Below are 22,906 nucleotides of genomic sequence, written 5' to 3' on the forward strand. Positions count from 1 at the left end.
CTTATATTTCCGTGGTTGCATATGCATGGTAAGAGGAAAATACTTCATTATTTTGCATTTTCTTTATTAATATTCATCGCCAGACTTTTCATACATTTATTCCTGCTTATCTATAATTCAATCTTTTTACAACTCAGAAATCTTAAGAAGGAGGAAGTTGATATTTTGTCGAGGCTGAGTGTGGTGGTGGCGGTGGTGATGACGGGGGTGGTGGTGAGGGTAATGGGTGGTGGTGGTGGTGGTGATGACGGGGGTGGTGGTGAGGGTAATGATGGTTAGTGGTGGTGATAGTGGTGGTGCGTGACGGTGATGGTGGTGGTTATGGGGGGCCCCTTAAAACCTCCTTGATGGGGGGGTGTGGGGGGGAGCAGGAAAAGACAACAAAAAATAGAAAAGAAGTGGAAGGCATAAAAATAGTAAAAAAGATAATATAAAAATTGTAAAAAAAAAAGTAAGGGAACGCTGCGGCTATAAGGAACATTGAAGACTTCAGCAACGAAAAAAAAAAGATTGGAAGGAAGGAAGGAAGAAAGGAAGGAAATAGGAAAGAAGGAAGAAAGGGACAATTAGTAAGGAATAAAGAGAAAGGAAGGAGGGAAGAAATGAAAGAAGGAAGAAAAAGATAGGAGGGAAGGAGGGAAAGAAGGAAGGGAGGAATGATGGAAGGAAAGAAAGAAGGAAGAGAGGCAGGATAAGTTAAAAAAAGGAGGGAAGGAAGTAAGAACGAAAAGTAGGAAAAAGGAAGAAGAAAGAAGAAGAAAAAAAGGAGGGAAGAAGAGGAAAGAAGGAAGCAAAAGTGAGGAAGAAAGAAAATGTAAGCGGGAAAGAAGGAAAAAAAGAAAAATTAAGGCAGGAAGTACACGGCAGAAAGGAAGACAAAAGGAAGGAAGGAAGTGAAAGCTATATAAGACGTTACGTATGAGAGACATTTGATACGAGCGAGCAGAAGGGAGTGACATAACAGAGGGGATGGAGGAGGAGGAGGAGGAGGAGGAGGAAGAGAAAAGTTGTTTAGTGAAGAGAGAGGAGGAGTTGGAAGCGTTGTAAATTGAGGTAACACTGAAGTCGTGAGGAGGAAGATTAGGTAAAAAAAAAGGAAACAAGAGAAGAACGAGGTATGAAAAAGAGGAAAATGGAAGGGACAAAGGAATGAGGAAGAACAAAGCAACAAAGAGAGAGAACGAAAGGAATAGGAGAGAAGGGTGTGGCTGAAAAGGGGAGATTGGGGGGTGGGTGGGGGGCCGGAGAACTGGGCGTGGAAGATAATCGTAAGGGGGGGGGGGGGGTGAGAGGAGTGGTGGTGGGCTGGAGATATGGAGTGGAGGCCAAAGGAATGAAGGGAGGAATGGAGCAGGGGAGAGTGTGGATATCGAAGAAGTGGAACGTGGAGATAGATAATTAAAAGTAGTTCAGAGAGGTAGGAGGGGAGGCGTTAGGGACGGCCGAATTTTAAGACACCATCGCTTCTCACATCAACTATTTCTAAAGGTCAAAGAGGGGATCAATCGGGTTTTCATGAGTGTTTTTTAGAGTTCATGGCACAGAAGAAGGCCCAGACTACCACCAGGGCCATAAAACTACCCCTGGAAAGGCCTACAGCTCCTACGAAAGCCATGTCAAATATGTGAACTTGGGCGACAAAATGTTTTAAAATACGACCCACACTGTATACATCCACTAACCAACATCCTCTTCTTGCTATGCTCTTGATTAAAAAAAAATTATGTGGGGAGGATGAGGATGTGGATATGGAAGAAGTGGAACGTGGAGATAGATAGTTAATTATAGTTCAGAGGGGGAGGGGGAGGGGGTTAGGGACATACTGTATACCTCCACTAACTAACATCCTCTTCTTGCTATGCTCTTGATTAAAAAAAGATGATGTGGGGAGGATAAGGGTATGATTATAATAGTGGTAGTATAAATTGTGGTGGGTGGTGGTGGTGGTGGTGGTGGTGTCCTTGGTCGTGACACTGAGGGCTGCCCGGGTGACCATGAGGCGGGGACTGAGTCTTCTGCCGGCACATCTTCAGGTGGAGGAGCGCGTGCATCCCCTCAGCTGTCCCGCTAACCCAAGGACTCCACGCCCACCCGCCTTTCTGCCACCTTACTATTATCCAACACCCTCTTTTTTGCCCTCGTCTACCTGCGCAGATAATACTAATAAGTGCACGCCAACCCGCCTGTCTGCTCCCTTAACCCGTCCGCTGCGATTGGCACTTATTTTGCTTTCACTGCCATAGCCTGGTTACATACACTCCCAGGTCTTTCTCTGCCTCTGTGGTGGATAGTGGAATGTTTCCCATGTGGTATTGGTGTGCTGGATATCCCCTCCCAAGGTGCACGAGTCTACATTTTTCTTCATTGAATTCTAGCAGCCACTTTTTGTTCCATTCCTGTAGCTTGGTGATGTCTGACTGTAGGAAATCCGCAGGCATTGGGTTAATAGCATCCCACACTCTTCTTTTTGTTCGTCTACCTGCTCACGCAACCCTAATAAATACACGCCTACGAGCACAACTGATTTAATTCAACACTTCTGACGTAATCACTACACTGTACCATCCTACTTGTCTGCCTCCATAATCTCATACAATGCATTTTTTTTTCTTTTTCCTTTTGCCGTCTGCCTGGGTACACGCCTACGAGCACAACTGATTCAATTCAACACTTCTGACGTAATCACTACACTTTACCTTCCTACTTGTCTGCCCCTTAATCTCATCCAATGCGTTTTTTTCTTTTCTTTTTCCTTTAACCGTCTGCCTGGGTACACAACACGAGCACCACTGATTCAATTCAACACTTCTGACGTAACCACTACACTGTACCATCCTACTTGTCTGCCCCATAATCTCCCCCAATGCGTTTTTTTTCTCTTTTTCCTTTAACCGTCTGCCTGGGTACACGCCTACGAGCACCACTGATTCAATTCAACACTTCTGACGTAACCACTACACTTTACCTCCCTACTTGTCTGCCTCCATAATCTCATCCAATGCATTTTTTTTTCTTTTTCCTTTAACCGTCTGCCTGGATACACAACACGAGCACCACTGATTCAATTCAACACTTCTGACGTAATCACTACACTTTACCTCCCTACTTGTCTGCCCCATAATCTCATCCAATGTGATTTTTTTTTTCTTTTTGCTTTTGCCGTCTGCCTGGGTACACGCCTACGATCACAACTGATTCAATTCAACACTTCTGACGTAACCACTACACTGTACCTTCCTACTTGTCTGCCCCTTAATCTCATCTAATGCGGTTTTTTTTCTTTTTCCTTTAACCGTTTGCCTGGGTACACAACACGAGCACAACTGATTAATACCAACACTTCTGACGTAAGCAGCAGCACTTCACCTTCCTACATGCCTGCCCACATAGTCTTATCAGAGGGGGCTTCGTGGTGCAGTGGTTAGCACACTCGGCTCACAACCAAGTTCAATTCCTGGGCGGAGTGGAAAAATTTGGGCGGCTTTTCCGATACCCACGCCCCTGTCCACCCAGCAGTGAATGGGTACCAGGTATTAATCGGGGGGTTGTGTCTCGTCTCCTGGCATCTGTTCCCTTCTCCTATAATTCCTTCCCCTTCTGTCTCTCTCCGGCATGTGACCACAGATGTTGCACCGACTAAACGAAACTTTCCAAATTAGTCTTATCAAACGTTTCTTTTTGTCTTACCATCAACTACCTCAGCAAACACAACACTAATACATGGACGCCTACGAGTATACGACTGGTTAACACTAACACTTATAACGTAACCACACTTGACTCTCCTTCACGTCTTCCTCAATAATCTTATCAAACACACTTTTTTCATTGATTTTTACCTTCAACTACCTGGGCACACAACACCACTGCTTGCTACCATGACAACAGGCGTACCCTCCACGCTACCCTTTAACCTCTCTACCCCCTGAACCTTATACAACAGCTTTTCCTTATTTTTATTTTCCTTTTTTTTTCTGTTTGCTCATCTTCTGTCTGGGGAAATAGCGCCTACCACACGCCTTCCACAAATCCCTCCCGCTTAGTTCCAACCTTTCCGCCCCTTCAACTTTATCCAACAGCTTTTCTTTATTTTTATTTATTTTTTGTTTGCTCATCTTCTGTCTGGGCAAATAGCGCCTACCACACGGCTTCCACAAATCCCTCCCTCGTAGTTCCCGCCAACCTTTCCGCCCCTTCAACTTTATCCAACAGCTTTTCTTTATTTTTATTTATTTTCTGTTTTGCTCATCTTCTGTCTGGGCAAATAGCGCCTACCACACGGCTTCTACAAATCCCTCCCTCGTAGTTCCCGCCAACCTTTCCGCCCCTTCAACTTTATCCAACAGCTTTTCTTTATTTTTATTTCTTTTTTGTTTGCTCATCTTCCGTCTGGGCAAATAGCGCCTACCACACGGCTTCTACAAATCCCTCCCGCATAGTTCCCACCAACCTTATTCAACAGCTTTTCCTTATTTTTATTTATTTTCTGTTTGCTCATCCTCATTCAGTCTGCATAAACAACACTACTGCCCACCTATCACAAGTCAGTCCCCCCTCTCGACCCCATCTGCCTGTCTAGCTCCTCACCTTTATGCAACACCGTACCGTTTTCTTTGTCATTGGTCTTCTCATTCTTGCAACATATGTCACACGTGTGAGATTTAATTGACTCCACTAACATCCACATCCACTTATCTGATTCCTTTCCGGCGCCAGCTTCTACTCTTAACTTCCACATACCCTAACTTTAACATCCACTATTCTCATGCTGTTCCCGTGCCTCCTTCTCCACTACCTTCCACATCCACAAACATGATTTCGTTCCGCCGCCACCACCTTTTCATCTTTCCCATTGTTTCCTTTCCGCTCTTTTTCTATTATTTGCCATAACACGCCCTCTCTCTCTCTCTCTCTCCTTCCGTCGCCAACACCAGTCACAAGCATCACCAAACTCCATAACATCCACAACCACAACGTATTACAAAACAACCACCAGTGAAGTAGCAGCGGGATTTTTTTAATATTTGCTACTTTTTTTATGCCCTTGAACTGACTCCTCTGCTGTAAAAAAGAAGAAAAAAAAGCCACCATGATGAATGAGACCAGCGATGGAACTATACAAAACAAACACCATTTTTAATATATACGTATCGCCAACCACTACTATATAATGACAGCGGGTAATGCAATATCGTCACCTTCGTAAACAGGCCGCCTAAGTCATTATTTTCTGCTTCTCAGGAAATCAGAAAAGAACTGTCATTATCTCATTTGGCGTAAGATTGAGGCAGAAATCAAAAGGCCAATTCTAGAACACTTAAACCCTGAATAACGAAGGCAACTCTTTGGATTCTTTTTGTGAGCAGCGAGTAGCGGGCTTTTTTTATATTATTGTTTACTTTTTATTGTGCCCTTGAGCTGTCTCCTTTGTTGTAAAAAAGAAATATACAAAAATAGGCGTCACATGATGAAAAATCGATGTAAACAAAAACCTGGAAATCAGAAAAGAACTGTCATTATCTCATTTGGCTTAAGATTGAGGCAGAAATGAAAAGGCCAATTCTAGAACACTTAAACCCTGAATAACGAAGGCAACTCTGGATTCTTTTTGTGAGCAGCGAGCAGCGGGCTTTTTTTATATTATTGTTTACTTTTTATTGTGCCCCTGAGCTGTCTCCTTTGTTGTAAAAAAGAAATATACAAAAACAGGCGTCACATGATGAAAAATCGATGTAAACAAAAACCTGGAAATCGCTGAAAAATGACTTAGACGATTATTTTATGAGGGTGACGATACAAGTTCTATCAATATTACCACTTGAATAACAACAACCTCTCTTTTTGGACACTCCTTTGACCTCTATTCAGGAGCAGTAAGTAGCGGGCTTTTTTTATATTTTTCTTTACGCCTTTGAACTGTCTCCTTTGCTGTAAAACAACAACAACAACAACAACAACAACAACAACAACAACAACAACACTAACTCATTAACCACCACCACCACCACCACGAGGCACAGCGCATTGGGTACAGTATAATAATTTCTTAAGACATGGAGGCAAAAAAAATGAAGAGGCGAAGTAGAAGGGGGGGGGGGGGGAGTTGTGGAGGGTACAAGGGGTTAGAGGGAGAATGGTCACGTTTTTTTCTTTTTTTCTTCTTTTTTTCAATTTGTCTGCATGTTTTTTTTTTTTTTTTTTTTTTGTGTGTGTGAGAGAGAGAGAGAGTGTATGTGCGCGCGTTTGTTTGTTTTTTTCACCGTTCTTTGTTTCGTTTTATTTTTCTTCCACTTTTACGTCTTCAACACATTATCATCGGCATCTCCCTTGACTCCTTACTCCTTTATCTGACCTTAAATCTCTCTTCCTCCACTCCTTCCTCACCGCTTAGTATAATAATTCATCTCCCGACATCCTTCTCCCTCCTCCTCCCTCCCTCCCTCAGCACGGAGACAAAAAGAATAGATTATCCTCATGTTTAATTAATCAACCATATCTTTTTTCCCTCGTCCTTTACTCATCATTTTTTATTTCCCTTACTCACGTATTTTGGTGTTCCCTCTCTCCTTTTTTTTTTCCTCGTTTCCTTATATTTCTTGACAATTCAGTATTTTTTTTATCACAACAATCTCTCTCTCTCTCTCTCTCTCTCTCTCTCTCTCTCCTTTTTTCCCTCGTTTCATTATATTTCTTGACAATTCAGTATTTTTTTATCACAACAATCAATCTCTCTCTCTCTCTCTCTCTCTCTCTCTCTCTCTCTCTCTCTCTCTCTCTCTCTCTCTCTCTCATGCTAACGTAGGGTCGTGAAGTGTGAGAAAGTGGGCAACCTTCACGCTCCCCTCGGCCTGGCCCACACAAGGCAGCTCAATGATGCTCTAGATTCGTGGAAAGTAAACATTTTAATGCTGTGTTAACGAAGGTAGAATTGAGGAAATGAGCGCTGTTTTATGCATACAGTTTAGCTGGCGTTTATCCTCACTCTCTTCACGTAGGTTTTGGAGTTGAGAGTTTAGAGTTAGGACTAGTGACGGAAGGAATGAGAGAAAGAAGATGAAGATAGTACGTTGTTATATTGTGTTAGAGAGAGAGAGAGAGAGAGAGAGAGAAGGAAAAAAAGAAAAAAAAAGAAAGAAAGAGAGAGAGAGAGAGAGAGAGAGAGAGAGAGAGAGAGAGAGAGAGAGAGAGAGAGAGAGAGAGAGCATACTGGACTGGTAACACTTTCTAAATATGTTGTGGGAGACGATAATCAGGGGGATAAAACTGAGCTAATCTTCATCCCCATCTTGTTAGCCTTAATGAATGTGACTTTATCGAGTCAGATAATGTAAATAAACAAGACAACTAATTCATAAACTTCGTAATTTATAAAGTCAAGAGCGACGGAGGTGAAATCTGCAATAACTGATGGAGCGGCAACTCAAAAATATATTATGGAAAGAAATATTCAAGTCGTAAATATCAGTAATGCCAGGGCAGAGAGAGAGAGAGAGAGAGAGAGAGAGAGAGAGAGAGAGAGAGAGAGAGAGAGAGAGAGAGAGAGAGAGAGAGAGAGATGTATTCAATTGCAATATATAAGATGTAAAAATAAAGAAAGAAAAAAGAAAGAGAGAGAGAGAGAGAGAGAGAGAGAGAGAGAGAGAGAGAGAGAGAGAGAGAGAGAGAGAGAGAGAGAGAGAGAGAGAGAGAGAGAGAGAGAGAGAGAGAGAGAGAGAGATGTATTCAATTGCAATATGTAAGATGTAAAAATAAAGAAAAGAGAGAGAGAGAGAGAGAGAGAGAGAGAGAGAGAGAGAGAGAGAGAGAGAGAGAGAGAGAGAGAGAGAGAGAGAGAGAGAGAGAGAGAGAGATAGATAGAGAGAGAGAATCATGCAAGAAGAGAAGGTAGAGAGAGAGAAAGAGAGAGAGAGAGAGAGAGAAAGAGAGAGAGAGAGAGAGAGAGAGAGAGAGAGAGAGAGAGAGAGAGAGAGAGAGAGAGAGAGAGAGAGAGAGAGAGAGAGAGAGAGAGAGAGAGAGAGAGAGAGAGAGAGAGAGAGAAAGAGAGAGAGGAGGAGGAGGAGGAGGAGGAGGAGGAGGAGGAGGAGAGAAGAAAAGGGAAGGAGAGGAAAATAGGCATTGTTTGACCTTGACTATTTCACTGTGAATTCATACAAGGTCAGTTTTTTTCAGGTCTTATACAAGCTCCACCTCCCCCCCTCCCCCCACCCACACCGCCATGTCAGCCCTTCCCCTCCCTTGCTTCCTTCTCACGCTCCTTACCTCCTCCTCCTCCTCCTCCTCCTTCTGCCTTCCTTCCTTCCTCACGACGCATTCTATTTTTAACCCTCCATTTTTTTCCCTCCTCCTCCTCCTCCTTCTTTATTTTTTCTTTATTCTTTTTCAACAGTTTTATTTACCTGGATTTAATTTACGCTTGTATTTCCCCACGTACATTTTTCCCTCTTCCTCCTCCTCCTCCTCCTCCTCCTTTTATTTCCCTCTTTCAACAATTTTATATTCTTGGGTTTAGTTTAAGTCTGCATTCCCTTTTACGCCGTCTCCCACTTTTTTGTTTTTATTTTTATAGTTTTTTCCATTCTCTTCTGCTTGTATTATTTCCTTTTAATATTTCTTTGTTTTTTTTCTTATATTGTATTCAGATAAAGTTAAAAGTTGTCCTCGTGATATCTCATATTGATTATTATTTCTATTTGACGACGTTACATGATAGTTGTTGTTTTTTAATGAAAGTGTATTTCTTCATATAACATCTTTTTCTTTGTTTTGTTTTTCTTCATATTTTCCTTTTCTCATCCTTCTCTTTTTACTTTTTATCTCTCCATCTCTCATTTTTCGCTCTTCTTTCTTCCCTTTCCTTCTTCTCCTCTTCCGTCACATGTACCGTCCTTTCTTGTTTCCTTCCTCCATGTTTTCTTTTTCTCATTCTTCTTCCTGTACACTCCATATTTTACCCTTCTCATTGTCCTCTTGTCTTCCCAGTTTCTTTTCTTCCATTTTTTATATTCCTCTCCTCTAGCCCTTTCTGTCTCCGTATCTCATTTCCTTTTCTTTATCTTCCTCCACTTCTTACTGTGTTTCCCTTCCATTATCCCTTGTCCCTCCATCCCTCCTCGCCCTTCATCTCCCCTCCGGTTGGTCACGTACACCTTCTCGACCTTGGATCAGGCCGGGAGGGAATCTTTCGGCGCGCGAGCCACTCCCTTCCTTACATTCCTCCTCCCTTCCCTTTTCCCACACACCCTTCTCCCCTACCGCTGCCCCGTCCCTCCTTTTCAACCTTTTTCCATATTTGCCACACCACATGCGTTTCTTTGCTTGGGTATATTTGAGTATTATATTCATTTTCCACCGTTATATGATAAAGCTACCTAAATTACTTTAGTCACCGCCTGGAGAAAATAGTTTGGTTACCCTTAAAATACAGTTTTCTTCTAATCTCATGGAGAAAACGAGACGCGGTGTTCGAGCATAGGCTAAACTAAAGCGTGTTCACAGCCTTGCAACAGCATCAGTAATCCCGCAGCTACAGATGAACTTACAGTAACACATTTTTAAGTATATTTAACCCGCACGAATGTATTTAAACAACATTCAACCAGACAAAACGTATATTTAGCAAATCTATTTATCTTTATTATGATATACAACCTTTAACTTTTTATTTTATTCTTCATATATATATTTTTTCGTTCGGGGATGTGACCGTCGACATGAAAACCTGATATTATAGTATAGTGGCGTTATGTCCTGGGTGTAGTGGGTGTATCTTGGGTGTGGGTGGGTGTACCATGGGGAAAGGCATGGGTGAACCGAGGCTGTATAGGTATTTGGGTGTAGGCATGAGGTGTATGGGTGTATCATGGGTGTGAGGGGGTGTTTGTATTATGGGTGTAGGTGTGGGGGGTGTACTACCATGGGTGTAAACGTTCGAGATGTATGTATCATGGGTGTGAGGGCAGGAGGGGTCTGTCTTGGGTGTAGTGAGGCGTGGCAAGGATACTCGTGTGTTTGCCAGAGAGGACAAGGTTGAGGCGCTTGTTTGGAGGAGGAAAAAGTGACCTTAGGAGGAGGCTGCAGGGTGGAAGGGAGGAGGGAGGAAGGCAGGGCAGGGAAGGCGAGGAAAGGAAGGCAGGGAGGGAAGGCAAGGTGTGGAGCGGAAAGGGCGGCAGAAAGAAAGGAGATGAAAGAGGGAGAAGAGGAGAGGAAGACCAGGATAAAAGGAGGAGAGGGGAGGAAGGCTGAGAGAGGAAGGGTTAGAAGGGAGAAAGAAGAGATGAGGAAGGACGGAAGGATGAAAATGAAGGGAAAAGGGAGGTAGAAGAGGAGAGGGAAGGAAGGCTGAGAAGGAAAAAGGAAAATAGAGGAAAACGAGGGTAGGAAGGCTTGGAAGAAAGGAGAGGGGAGTATGGTTGAGAGGGAAGCAGAGGTTAAGGGCGAGAAAGGAAAAGGAGATCACGAGGAAGATATACAAACAGGCTGAAGGAAAGAAAAGTAGTTCGTGGAATTAAATCAGAAAGAGACGGAAGGATAAAAGAAGGGAAAAAAGATGGAGGAAGAGGAAGAAAGAGACGGAAGGATAAAAGAAGGGGAAAAAAGATAGAGGAAGAAGCAGAAAGAGACGGAAGGATAAAAGAAGGGGAAAAAAGATAGAGGAAGAAGCAGAAAGAGACGGAAGGGTAAAAGAAGGGGAAAAAAGAAGATGGAGGAAGAGGAGACGAACGGTGTTGAAATGGGTAACTGTAGGTAAGGTAGTAGGAAGGAATAGGAGGAAAGGGAAAGGTCAGAGGGCAGGAAGGAGGAAGGGAGGAAGGTAACATAGCTCGGAGGTGAAGTTGGGAAAGAGTTATAAAAAGTCTATTTGCATATAAGTTGTCCCTAAATGAGCATGTAGTTATGGTTACACACACACACACACACACACACACACACACACGTATCAAGGTGCTTCTGATCGTTTTTTTCCGAATTTGTGTCGTCATTTCCATATTATTCATTTGCGATTCTTGGAAACTGCCTCGGCCTGCTTAATTATTGTGGTATTTCCATGATTTCCAAACTCCCTGTCATATGTTAGGTTTTTCCCAACACACACACACACACACACACACACACACACACACACACACACACACACACACACACACACACACACCTGAGGCATATTTACTACTTCCAGGTCATGCAAAGTAGGTGTTGAGAAAGCTTTAATTAAATGCTACACGCTTATTTATTAGCATCCTAGAAACACACACACACACACACACACACACACACACACACACACACACACACACACACACACACACACTGGACATGACATGCGCGTCATTTCCGAAACTTTATTTTTTGCGTAATTTTTGTTTAGTTTCCTTTTCTGGGTCAGTGATGAAAGAAACTAAGGAGGAAGTGAAATACTCAGGAAGGAAGGAAGAAAAGGGGGTAAGGGATAAGGAAGGAAAGAAGGGAGAAGTTAGGAAGGCGTTAAAATAGGCAGTTAGTCAAACCCATCGAGTGCCACATCAGCCAGTAAAGTATATAGTTACAAAATTAAACAGTTCCTTAGTCAGCCAATCAACCATTTTTTGAAACTTCCTTGATTCGTCCCAATAGTAATAGCTTATCCGTCACTTTGCCATCCATCCATTCATCCATCCATCCATTCATTCATTCATTCATTCATTCATTCATTCATTCACTCATTCAATCAGTCAGCTACTCAACTATTTTTTTAAACTTGCTTGATTCGTCCCAATAGTGATAGCTTATCCGTCACTTTGCCATCCATCCATCCATCCATTCATTCATTCATTCACTCATTCAATCAGTCAGTCAGTCGCTCAATTAAATGGCTTCACGGGGGCTGTATGTTATATCGCTGTCTTACTAATATAGAAGTAAATAAAAATGCATTGTCATAACAAGAATAACCTCTCAGAGCATGTACCAAAGTAGAAGAGAGAGAGAGAGAGAGAGAGAGAGAGAGAGAGAGAGAGAGAGAGAGAGAGAGAGAGAGAGAGAGAGAGAGAGAGAGAGAGAGAGAGAGAGAGAGAGAGAGAGAGAGAGAGAGAGAGAGAGAGAGAGAGAGAGAGAGAGAGAGAGAGAGAGAGAGAGAGAGAGAGAGAGAGAGAGAGAGAGAGAGAGAGAGAGAGAGAGAGAGAGAGAGAGAGAGAGAGAGAGAGAGAGAGAGAGAGAGAGAGAGAGAGAGAGAGAGAGAGAGAGAGAGAGAGAGAGAGAGAGAGAGAGAGAGAGAGAGAGAGAGAGAGAGAGAGAGAGAGAGAGAGAGAGAGAGAGAGAGAGAGAGAGAGAGAGAGAGAGAGAGAGAGAGAGAGAGAGAGAGAGAGAGAGAGAGAGAGAGAGAGAGAGAGAGAGAGAGAGAGAGAGAGAGAGAGAGAGAGAGAGAGAGAGAGAGAGAGAGAGAGAGAGAGAGAGAGAGAGAGAGAGAGAGAGAGAGAGAGAGAGAGAGAGAGAGAGAGAGAGAGAGAGAGAGAGAGAGAGAGAGAGAGAGAGAGAGACAAACCCCCAGACCCAGCACGTGCCTCTTCAGCTGCAACAAAACAACTTTCCTCACTCCCCTGTGTTTCTAGGCCAGCAAAATGCCTACTACGAACAGTTCAGTGGCGCACAGGCAGCGTAATAGTGAAATAAGAATAGTATCTGCCAATTTAAGGGGATTCCATACTAACATTGGTGAGCTCACACATCAGTATGTGATAAAAAATAATGCCGATGTAGTATTTCTGAGTGAAACTTTTCTAAATGACACAGTGCCTGAAAACTATGCTAGAATTAAAGGTTACTCTAAGTGGTACAGAAAAGATCGATCATCACAAGGAGGCGGTGTTGCGTTGTGCCACAAGGAGTCACTGAGTGTACAACTTATAGAGTATGACATTCCTGAAAACTTAGAAATAATCTTGTTCAATATAATAAACAATAATGGCGCGGGCATATTGTGTTGTGGGTGCCACAGACCTCTGGCACAAGGTCCTGCTGTGTTCCACTCATTAAATAACATTGATAATATTATGACTACAAATAAGTGTGACAACATTATCATAATAGGGGACCTAAATCAGCGCACAGCACAAAGGGAGTTCGACAACTTACTAGCAGTGTACGATTTGGACAACTATGTTAACTTCCCCACACACAGCTCCGGATCCTCGCTGGATCCTGTCGTCACTGACCTCCCTCCAAACACTGTGCAATGCCACCCGCTGGGCTATGTGGGTACCTCAGATCATGTGGCCGTTCTCGCCAAGGTGGCATTCAAGCGTCACCGGGAGGAGAGCACCACAAGGACTCTATGGCGCTGGGGGGCAGCTGACTGGGGGAGGCTGCACACAGCCTTGCAACAGCTGGACTGGGACGCGGTTCTGAGTGGCAGCGTGGAGCAGCAGGTGCACCAGTTCACTGAAGCTGTCCTCAAGGAGCAACACCGGTGGGTGCCACACCGCGAGCACAGATCCAAGCCGTCCGACCAGCCGTGGTTCGGGCCGAGGTGTCGTGCAGCATCAGACGCCAAACACCGCGCTTGGCTAACGTATAAGCGTAACCCAACTGCCTTCAACAAGAGGAGGCACAGGGAAGCAGCAGCCCAAATGCAAGACGCCCAGGCCTGGGCTAAGGACCAATGGGTGACTGCCACAAAAAACAAACTAAAAGGAGGCCAGGTAGGGAGCAAGCAGTGGTGGCACCTGGTTAAGGAACATCAAGGTGAGGTGCAAGAAGGCACAGTTCCGACCTTGAGAAGAGAGGATGGCACCATGGCACTGAACAATAAAGAAAAAGTAGAGTTGTTTGCCAAGACTTTGCTGCCAAAATGACCGTCCCTCACCCAAAAAAAGAGCCACCGACTCTCCCTTCAGTTACAAAAGAAAAGTTGACAAGCCTCTCAACAACGGAGGTGGAGGTGTATCTGGCACTGAAGGCCTTAGACGCAGATAAGGCTGTTGGCCCGGACAATATCAGCCCCCGCCTCCTGCGTCAGTGTGCCAAGGAACTCGCTCTTCCCTCTCCAAGATGTTCAACCAATGCCTTCATACCTCCACCTGGCCGCAGAAGTGGAAGACTAGCCATGTTGTTCCTGTGCACAAGAAGAACGACCGAACGGACGTGAGGAACTACAGGCCGGTGTCCCTCCTATCAGCAGTGGCAAAAGTGTTGGAGGAATAGTGGCTGAGCGGATCACTAGACACCTGGATAGGCACTATCTGTTGAGTGCCAGGCAGTTCGGCTTCAGGAAAAACCGGTCAGCAGCCGATCTCCACCTACTACTATCCAACGAATGGAGTTCACAGCTGGACCAAGGAAGAGCCACTGCTGCTCTGGCACTAGACATTGAGGGCGCATTTGACCGAGTGTGGCACACCGCCCTATTAGAAAAAATGAGAGCAGCCGGATTGGAGGAAAGCTTCTGTGCCTGATGGAAAATTACTTAGAGGAACGCCACCTTCAAGTGGTCCTGAATGGGCACAAGTCCTCCCAACAACTGATCCAATCCTGCGTGCCAAAAGGAATCGTCATCTGGCCACTTCTATGGAACATATACATAAATGACCTCCTCCATCTTGTTCCTAGTGCCAAAGCGTTCGCCGATGACATCACTTTGACTCACAAAATAGAGCCAGGAGGAGAGGCCCAGGCAGAACGCCAACTAAGAGCCACACTCCGGCGAATTGCAGATTGGGGGAGAAAGTGGCAAGTTAACTTTGCCCCAGCAAAACTCAGCTGCTGGTAGTGGCCAGGACACCTGTGGATCTCCAGCTTGAATTTGAGGGACTCAAACTGACGCCACGTGAGGAAGTGGAGGTGCTGGGCCTCACATATGACTCCAGGCTGACCTTCCGCACGCACATCCAGCAGCTGGCAAGGGCAGCCTCACGGAAGCTGACGTCCCTACGCAGAATCTCCTGGCTGATGGACAGTCGAGGGCGCGAGGTCTTATACAAGGCACAAATCCGATCCTCCCTTGAGTATTCGTGCCTAACGTGGGGGGGAGCTGCCAGTACCCATCTCGCGCTCCTCGACAAGATCCAGGAGAGGGCGTGGAGGATCATCACTGCTCGACAACCGGAGCACCTACCGACCCTGCAGACCCTCCAACACCGGCGAGACGTGGCCGGCCTCACCACTCTGTACAAAATACAGCAGGAGGGAGTGGAGCACCTGAGGACGCTGCGCCAGCCGGAGCGGGAGGTGACAGCCAACACCCGGTCAGCGGAGGCGGCACCCACGGCTCTGGTGGTGCAGCGATGCCGGACGACTCACTACCAGAGGCAGTTTATAAACACTTACGTGCATATATGGAACCGTCTCCTTGCGTCCGGTCAGCTGCCTCAGCAGTTCACACACCGGCAACAATATAAACTGTTTGTGAACCAGTGGCTGAACAATTTGTGAACAGGTTAGGCTTTAAGATAGGGGATACCAACTATGTTCCCTTTAGCCTACAAACTAGTGCCGCCATATAATGTAATGTTATAGGTACTAGGCCCTGATGTAACCAAGTGTCTGTGTAAATAAAAAAAAAAAAAAAAAGAGAGAGAGAGAGAGAGAGAGAGAGAGAGAGAGAGAGAGAGAGAATCAGTGTCAGGTGTACGTGTGAAGAGACAGGTGTTTAGGGAAATGAGGCGCAGGTGATGGAGTTGTCTGGCGGGAAAACATGCAATCATAAAGTGTGTGTGTGTGTGTGTGTGTGTGTGTGTGTGTGTGTGTGTGTGTGTGTGTGTGTGTGTGTGTGTGTGTGTGTGTGTGTGTGTGTGTGTGTGTGTGTGTGTGTGTGTGTGTGTGTGTGTGTGTGTGTGTGTGTGTGTGTGTGTGTGTGTGTGTTCTTGCCTCACAGCGCACGGGGCGAGGTCATGTGGAAAGCTAGGTCAACACACAAGCAAAAGGTCACTACACTCACCTGATTTTGTACGTATTTAGAAATTACTTGACCTTTTTTTTTCCCCGCTGTGTCTCGCTTTATGGTTGGATAAATTTCTTACTGCAGGAGTGTTAATTTTTTCTTACTTCTCCTCACCTATTTCCTCCTCACTCTCATCGTCAGCCACCTCCTCCTCCTCTTTCTCCTCCTCCTTCTCCTCCTCCATATCGGGGAAGCAATTATATTTAACATGCGAGAAAAGGTCGTTTGAATATTACTGCAAGACATAATATTTCAACCCGATCCCTTGTTTTTCTGTAGATAGACAAGATTATAATTACGTCTCTCGAGTAGGCGCGATTTACCCTTGGCTCCACAAGGTTACTGGACCAACAATAGTAAAGAAGGGAAGCTGAGCCGAGGCACTTCTGGGTCAAGGGGTTAGAAGGGTGAGGGGAAGGATCCTTACGTTACTGGTTAGGAAGGAGAAAAAGGCGAGGAGGCTTGCAATGGTAATGGGCTACTGGATCAGGATGTAAGGTCAATGAAAGAGAAAAAAAGGGCTATAAGGGAAAGAGGGGTGAGGAGGCGTATAATGGTTCTGGGTTACTGGAAGGGGGTTGAAGAGACTGGAGGGGTTGAGAGGAAGGGAAGGGTGAGGAGGCGTACAGTGCTTCTGGGTTACTGGAAGGGGGTTGAAGAGACTGGAGGGGTTGAGAGGAAGGGAAGGGTGAGGAGGCGTACAGTGCTTCTGGGTTACTGGAAGGGTGTTGAAGAGACTGGAGGGGTTGAGAGGAAGGGAAGGGTGAGGAGGCGTACAGTGCTTCTGGGTTACTGGAAGGGGGTTGAAGAGACTGGAGGGGTTGAGAGGAAGGGAAGGGTGAGTAGCCGTACAGTGCTTCTGGGTTACTGGAAGGGGGTTGAAGAGACTGGAGGGGTTGAGAGGAAGGGAAGGGTGAGGAGGCGTACAGTGCTTCTGGGTTACTGGAAGGGGGTTGAAGAGACTGGAGGGGTTGAGAGGAAGGGAAGGGTGAGAGAACTTGCCTTGCTACTGGTTACTACTGCACGGATGGAAGGAATGGTAAAGTAATAAAAAGATCAAAAGGGAAAGAAGGGCAAGTAGGTTTTCATCGTTACTGGGTCACTAGAATAGGATAAAAGAAAAAGGCAAGGGAATGAAAAGAGGATAAGGGAACTGGAATTACTGCTGGTTACTGGGAGGGAATGAAAGGAAAGGTAAGAGATTGGAAGACTGAAAGGATAGACGAGCGAGCGAACAGGGCTACTGGGACACGATGGAAGGGAAAGGAAAGGGAATGAAAAGAGGGTGAGGGACTTCCATTACTACTGTTTACTGGGAGAGAATGAAAGGAAAGGTAAGAGATTGAAAGACTGAAAGGAATAGACCAGCGAGCGAACAGGGTTATTGGAACTGGATGAAAGGGAAAGGAAAGGGAATGAAGAGAGAGTGAGGGGACTAGCACTTCCACTGTTTACTGGGAGAGAATGAAAGGAAAGGTAAGAGATTGAAAGACTGAAAGGATAGACGAGCCAGCGAACAGGGCTACTGGGACACGATGGAAGGGAAATGAAAGGGAATGAACAGAGGGTGAGGGACTTGCACTACTAATGTTTACTGGGAGGGAATGAAAGGAAAGGTAAGAGATTGAAAGACTGAAAGGAATAGACGAGCCAGCGAACACGTCTTCCTCGCTACAGGGTTACTGGAACAGGATGGAAGGGAAAGGAAAGGGAATTCTCATCTTTGGTCTTTGGGTCACCAGGGTAAAGAGGCGGGAAGGATCGTACTTAAGGGCAAAGGTGAGAGGGATATATCTAGACACGCCGGGTTAGAATTAAGGGCTAGGGCTGATGCAACACTCCCCTGGGCTGCACTGGGAGGGAAGGGAAGGGACGGGACGGGAAGGGACGGGAAGGAAAGGGCAGGGCGGCTGGTGGGAGTGTCTAAAGGCTATAACTCATTGGCTACACTTCCCTTTTGGACTCGCCTTTGGTTGACACACAAATCATAGGAGGAGGAACAGAGACTCACATTTTTCGTCTTTTTACTCGCCTGCCTTCCCTTCCGTCCGTGTGTGTGTGTGTGTGTGTGTGTGTGTGTCAAAGAGGGGGAGACAGAGAGAGAAAGTTAAATTGATAGACGGGTTTTATGGAGAAGCAAATAATGAAAAAAATCTTTACTGTCTTTCCATGCGGATAAAAAAACGAAGCTTAATGGACAATTATGACGGTGTGTGTGTGTGTGTGTGTGTGTGTGTGTGTGTGTGTGCGTGTGTGAATAGGAAATTAAGGAAGAGGAAGAAGCAAAACAACGAATAAAAGCTTGCAAATATTTCAAAGTCCATTCCTTAATTGTGCTGGGAAGGACATGTTTACAAACGAGCCGGGTCAGGGGCAGCGAGAGAGAGAGAGAGAGAGAGAGAGAGAGAGAGAGAGAGAGAGAGAGAGAGCGAGAGCGAGAGCGAGAGCGAGAGAGAGAGAGAGAGAGAGAGAATCACAAAATACACAGGAGAGATAAGCATAAGTACACTCGTAAATCTTCAATGCCACCCTGAAACAGTCACGACTTTTCCCTATTCACCACCACCACCAGAGTGAGGTGTGGTGAAGGCTCCTGTGTTCCTTCCGTGGTGGTGGTGGTGGTGGTGGTGACGGGGCTACTTTTTCTCGGCATTCGCTTCTTGGTGTTATATTGGTGTTGGTGGTGATGCTTATAGCGGTATGTGTGTGTGTGTGTGTGTGTGTGTGTGTGTGTGTGTGTGTGTGTTAAAGAGGGAGAGACAGAGAGAGAAAGTTAAATTGATAGACGGGTTTTATGGAGAAGCAATTTTGTTATACCTATCTATCATTAGTTTTATTAGCTGGCCAATCGTTACATCTATATTCGAAATTGTTTACCTTTTTTTAGTGTAATACCGGCAGGGGTGGACTACGAGGCATGGATAGGATGTAGGAGCAATTGTTGAAGCAGAAGCTGATGGAAACGAGGAGTGTGTGTGGAGTGTGGAGCTGATGTTTTTTTTTTTTTTTTTTTATTACGTTTGACCCATAGTGCCGGCTGGCTTTCATAATGGGCTTCTTGTCGCCCCAGCCCGTTGGTGACGCAGGCATGTGTTTTATAGGGGCGCCGTCTTGCTTGGCTCATGCTTGCCCCCCCCGCCGCTTCACTTGGTCCTCTTGAGAGAGTTTTGCTGGGGTTGGTAGGCGGTGGGTGATAACCTTTTTTTTCCTTCTCTTGGTTTACGCTTTTGGCCCCGTGAACGATCTTTGGCTCCTCTTTCTTCCTTCTTCTTCCAAACTCAGTGAACAGTTCTTGGCTCCTTTCTTCTTTCTTCTTACAAACTCAGTGAACAGTTCTTGGCTCCTTTCTTCTTTCTTCTTACAAACTCAGTGAACAGTTCTTGGCTCCTTTCTTCTTTCTTCTTACAAACTCAGTGAACAGTTCTTGGCTCCTTTCTTCTTTCTTCATCCAAACTCAGTGAACAGTTCTTGACTCCTTTCTTCTTTCTTCTTACAAACTCAGTGAACAGTTCTTGGCTCCTTTCTTCTTTCTTCTTACAAACTCAGTGAACAGTTCTTGACTCCGTTCTTCTTTCTTCTTCCAAACTCAGTGAACAGTTCTTGGCTCCTTTCTTCTTCCAAACTCCATGAACAGTTCTTGACTCCTTTCTTCTTTCTAACTTCGTCAACAATTCTTAATAGATTTAATAAGCGTGGGGATCAGTGGGTGTTTATTTATTCTGTGTTGAGTGTTGGTGAGCCTCATTAGCGTGTCGATCCTAATGGTTGGTGTTTCCTCCCACAGATGGCGGTGCGAGCGGGGCGTCCCTCGGCCTGGGGCTCCTCATCGCTATGGTCACCGCCGCCCTCGCCATCGCCATCATCGCCCTCCTCATAAGGTGGGTACACACACACACACACACACACACACACACACACACACACACACACACACACACAGGAAGCACTCAACCTGCGCTTCCGTTTAACAGGATCACTTAATGGCTTGATACTTTTGTCGGGGAAATAAAAATTGGAAAAAAATGTATATATACGTACATTCACAAATAAAAAGGTACAAAGAGAAAACACACACACACACACACACACACACACACACACACACACACACACACACACACACACACACACACACACACACACACACACACACACACACACACGCCTGATTGCACGCTTTACCTGTTTTTAATTATGTAATGACCCCGTAAAAGGTAAGTCAGCATGCGAAGATCAGCTCATTCACCAGCCAGCCAGCCCAGCCTACCCTGACCTGGCACACCCAAAATTACCTTGCTCACACTCCTATCCCGGAAGACTTCATCCTTTACCTGCCCACCCCCGCCTCACCTCTCCTCTCATCTCGCCTCGCCTTCCTCCTTTGCCCAGTGATCCCCTCGTCTCTCTTCTTTATATCCTTACTTATGTGTCACTTCGCCCTCTCATCCTTTCTCCCGCCTCTGTCCTCGCCTCTCTTTCCTCCTTTGTCCACTGATCCCCTCGTCTCTCTTCTTTATCTCCTCACTTGTGTCACTTCGTCCTCTTATCCCTTCTCCCGCCTCTGTCCTCACCTTCCCTCTTCAGCTGTCCTCCTCTTTCTATCTGTTCTCCCACTGGTTCCCACTGTTCATTGAATTTGGAAGAGAAAGAAGAAAGGAGCCAAGAACTGTTCATTGAATTTGGAAGAGAAAGAATAAAGGAGTCAAGAACTGTTCATTGAATTTGGAAGAAGAAAGAAGAAAGGAGCCAAGAACTGTTCATTGAATTTGGAAGAAAAAGAAGAAAGGAGCCAAGAACTGTTCATTGAATTTGGAAGAAGAAAGAAGAAAGGAGTCAAGAACTGTTCACGGAGTTTGGATGAAGAAAGAGGAAGGAAGAGGAGCCAAAGATCGTTCACGGGGCCCAAAGCGCATACCAAGAGAAGGAAAAGAAAAGTTATCACGAGTCTCATTACTTGGCTTAAGAGGAAAGACGAAGAGAGAAGCAAGAATTTCCCAAGGAGTCAGAAGTGAATTGGCCAAGATGAAGAGTTTATGCGGAGGCTTATTACCCGGCCTGAGTTCACGGGGTCAGGAGATACACATCGGTGGACTCTGTCGGGTGTGAAATGAATCGGTCAAGGATGGGAGAGGGACTCGCACATTACGAGAAAATCCTGAAACTGTCCTCCCTTACGTGTTGGAGAGGTCAGGTCACGTTGGATGCAGCGCTGAAGATGGTATCAATTTTGAGGATTTTCATTTCGATTTCATTCTTTTTTTTTTTTACAAAGAAAGGTACCATATTGTTACGTGATTCACCGGGATTTTTTTTTTTTTTTTTTGCAACAAAGGAGACAGCTCAAGGGCACAAAAAAAGCCCGCTACTCGCTGCTCCTAAAAAAAAAGACAAAAGAGGTGGCCGAAAGAGAGGTCAATTTATGGAAGTAGTGCGCGGATGGGATTGTTTTAGTGGTGGTGATGGCAGTGTGGTGGTGGTGGTGGCGGCGGTGATGGTGGTCTGGTCTTGGTGGTGGCGGTGATGGTACTGTGCCAAAGTTGATCGCTGTAACATTACAATCTAAAGCGTAAATTTCTCCTTCCTCCACACTCAAAAATGTCACTGACTGAAATCATATTAAACAAAACGTAATTAAATGATATTCGTCCTGTGCATCCGCTGGACCCGCTTCGAATCCCGTCTGGGGCAGTCATCGGGCTTTCCCAGCTTTTCCCTTCCGGGCTGGCCGATAAATGGGTACTTGGGGAAACTTGGAGGAATTAAACTGTGGTAACCCGGATGTCACTCTGGCCTGTGTCCAGTGGTAACGGGTAGCTCACACCACAGGGTCAAGAACCAATGGGATGGAGAGGATCACCGAGGTCACCTTAGAATAAAACAGTCTTCACAGTGAATGAAATGAGTATTGTTTTATCTTACTTTTCTTTCTTTTGTTTTTGTCTCTTCGTCGTGTCCTAAAGGAAAGCTGCGCTGCGGGTGATTTGTGATTCTGATTTATTCTGTGTGTGTTGGTGACGAGAGAGAGAGAGAGAGAGAGAGAGAGAGAGAGAGAGAGAGAGAGAGAGAGAGAGAGAGAGAGAGAGAGATGACCAACTGCTCCGCCCCCTAACCGTGACCTCATGACTAGTCCAAGACGAGGCAACCCACATGTGTGTGTGTGTGTGTGTGTGTGTGTGTGTGTGTGTGTGTGTGTGTGTGTGTGTGTGTGTGTGTGTGTGTGTGTGTGTCTGTATGTCTGTCTGTCTGTCTGTCTATCGGTCTGTGTATGTGTGTGTGTGTGTGTGTGTGTGTGTGTGTGTGTGTGTGTGGTGACCTCGACCTCCGCACGTAAGCACACATACACACATACACACACACACACACACACACACACACACACACACACACACACACGTCTTCGGAAATAATCATGTTAATAGCAATAATAACGAAATTACAAGAACTTAAACACAAGGTAACAGGAAACTTGAAAATTGAAGCGTTGCCTTTACGAACTCAGCCTTGCTCTCTCCTGAAAACATCATATAACGAGTTTCTGAAAAAAAATATATAAAAAGAGTTTCTAGTATTCCTTAACAAAAAACTCATCTCTATAAATTTTTAACACCTCCCGTCCCCTCAAACCTCAGAGTCATCCCTTCCCCAGGCCGACAGAGCGACGGGCCAAATTTGTGGCTTTACCGTGTAGCAGCGACGGGTCAAATTTGTGCCATGATATAAACCCCCCAAAATAGATAATACATAATCTGATCACAAATGCTTTGATATATATTATGAAAGGGTTTGTGTGAGGGGTGATATTTTTTCATTTTTCTCGCTTGGATAGACCATTAAGAAGCATGATCCCCGCTGCTACAAACTTTTAAACTGTAGCGTATAAAAATCTCTCTATTTATCTCTATCGATCTGTCTATTTATCTATATAGCAAAACATACCTGGAATACCTAAACCACTGTGTCCCGTAAGCCTTCGTACCAAGACATTCCTGGGTAGCC

General features: G+C 45.2%; 1 protein-coding gene across 2 annotated transcripts in view; it reads left to right on the forward strand.

Moving 5' to 3' along the window:
- LOC126982878 (uncharacterized) overlaps positions 1-22,906 on the forward strand; it is a 77,901-nt gene that overhangs the window by 30,658 nt on the left and 24,337 nt on the right. For both annotated transcript variants that reach the window (XM_050835156.1, XM_050835154.1), the window contains exon 2: positions 19,695-19,788. In XM_050835156.1, coding sequence (XP_050691113.1) covers positions 19,695-19,788 — 94 coding nt within the window. The remainder of the gene's footprint in view (positions 1-19,694; positions 19,789-22,906) is intronic.

This window comes from Eriocheir sinensis, chromosome 52 (genome assembly GCF_024679095.1).
Source record: "Eriocheir sinensis breed Jianghai 21 chromosome 52, ASM2467909v1, whole genome shotgun sequence".
In the NCBI taxonomy this organism is placed as follows: Eukaryota; Metazoa; Arthropoda; class Malacostraca; order Decapoda; family Varunidae; genus Eriocheir; species Eriocheir sinensis.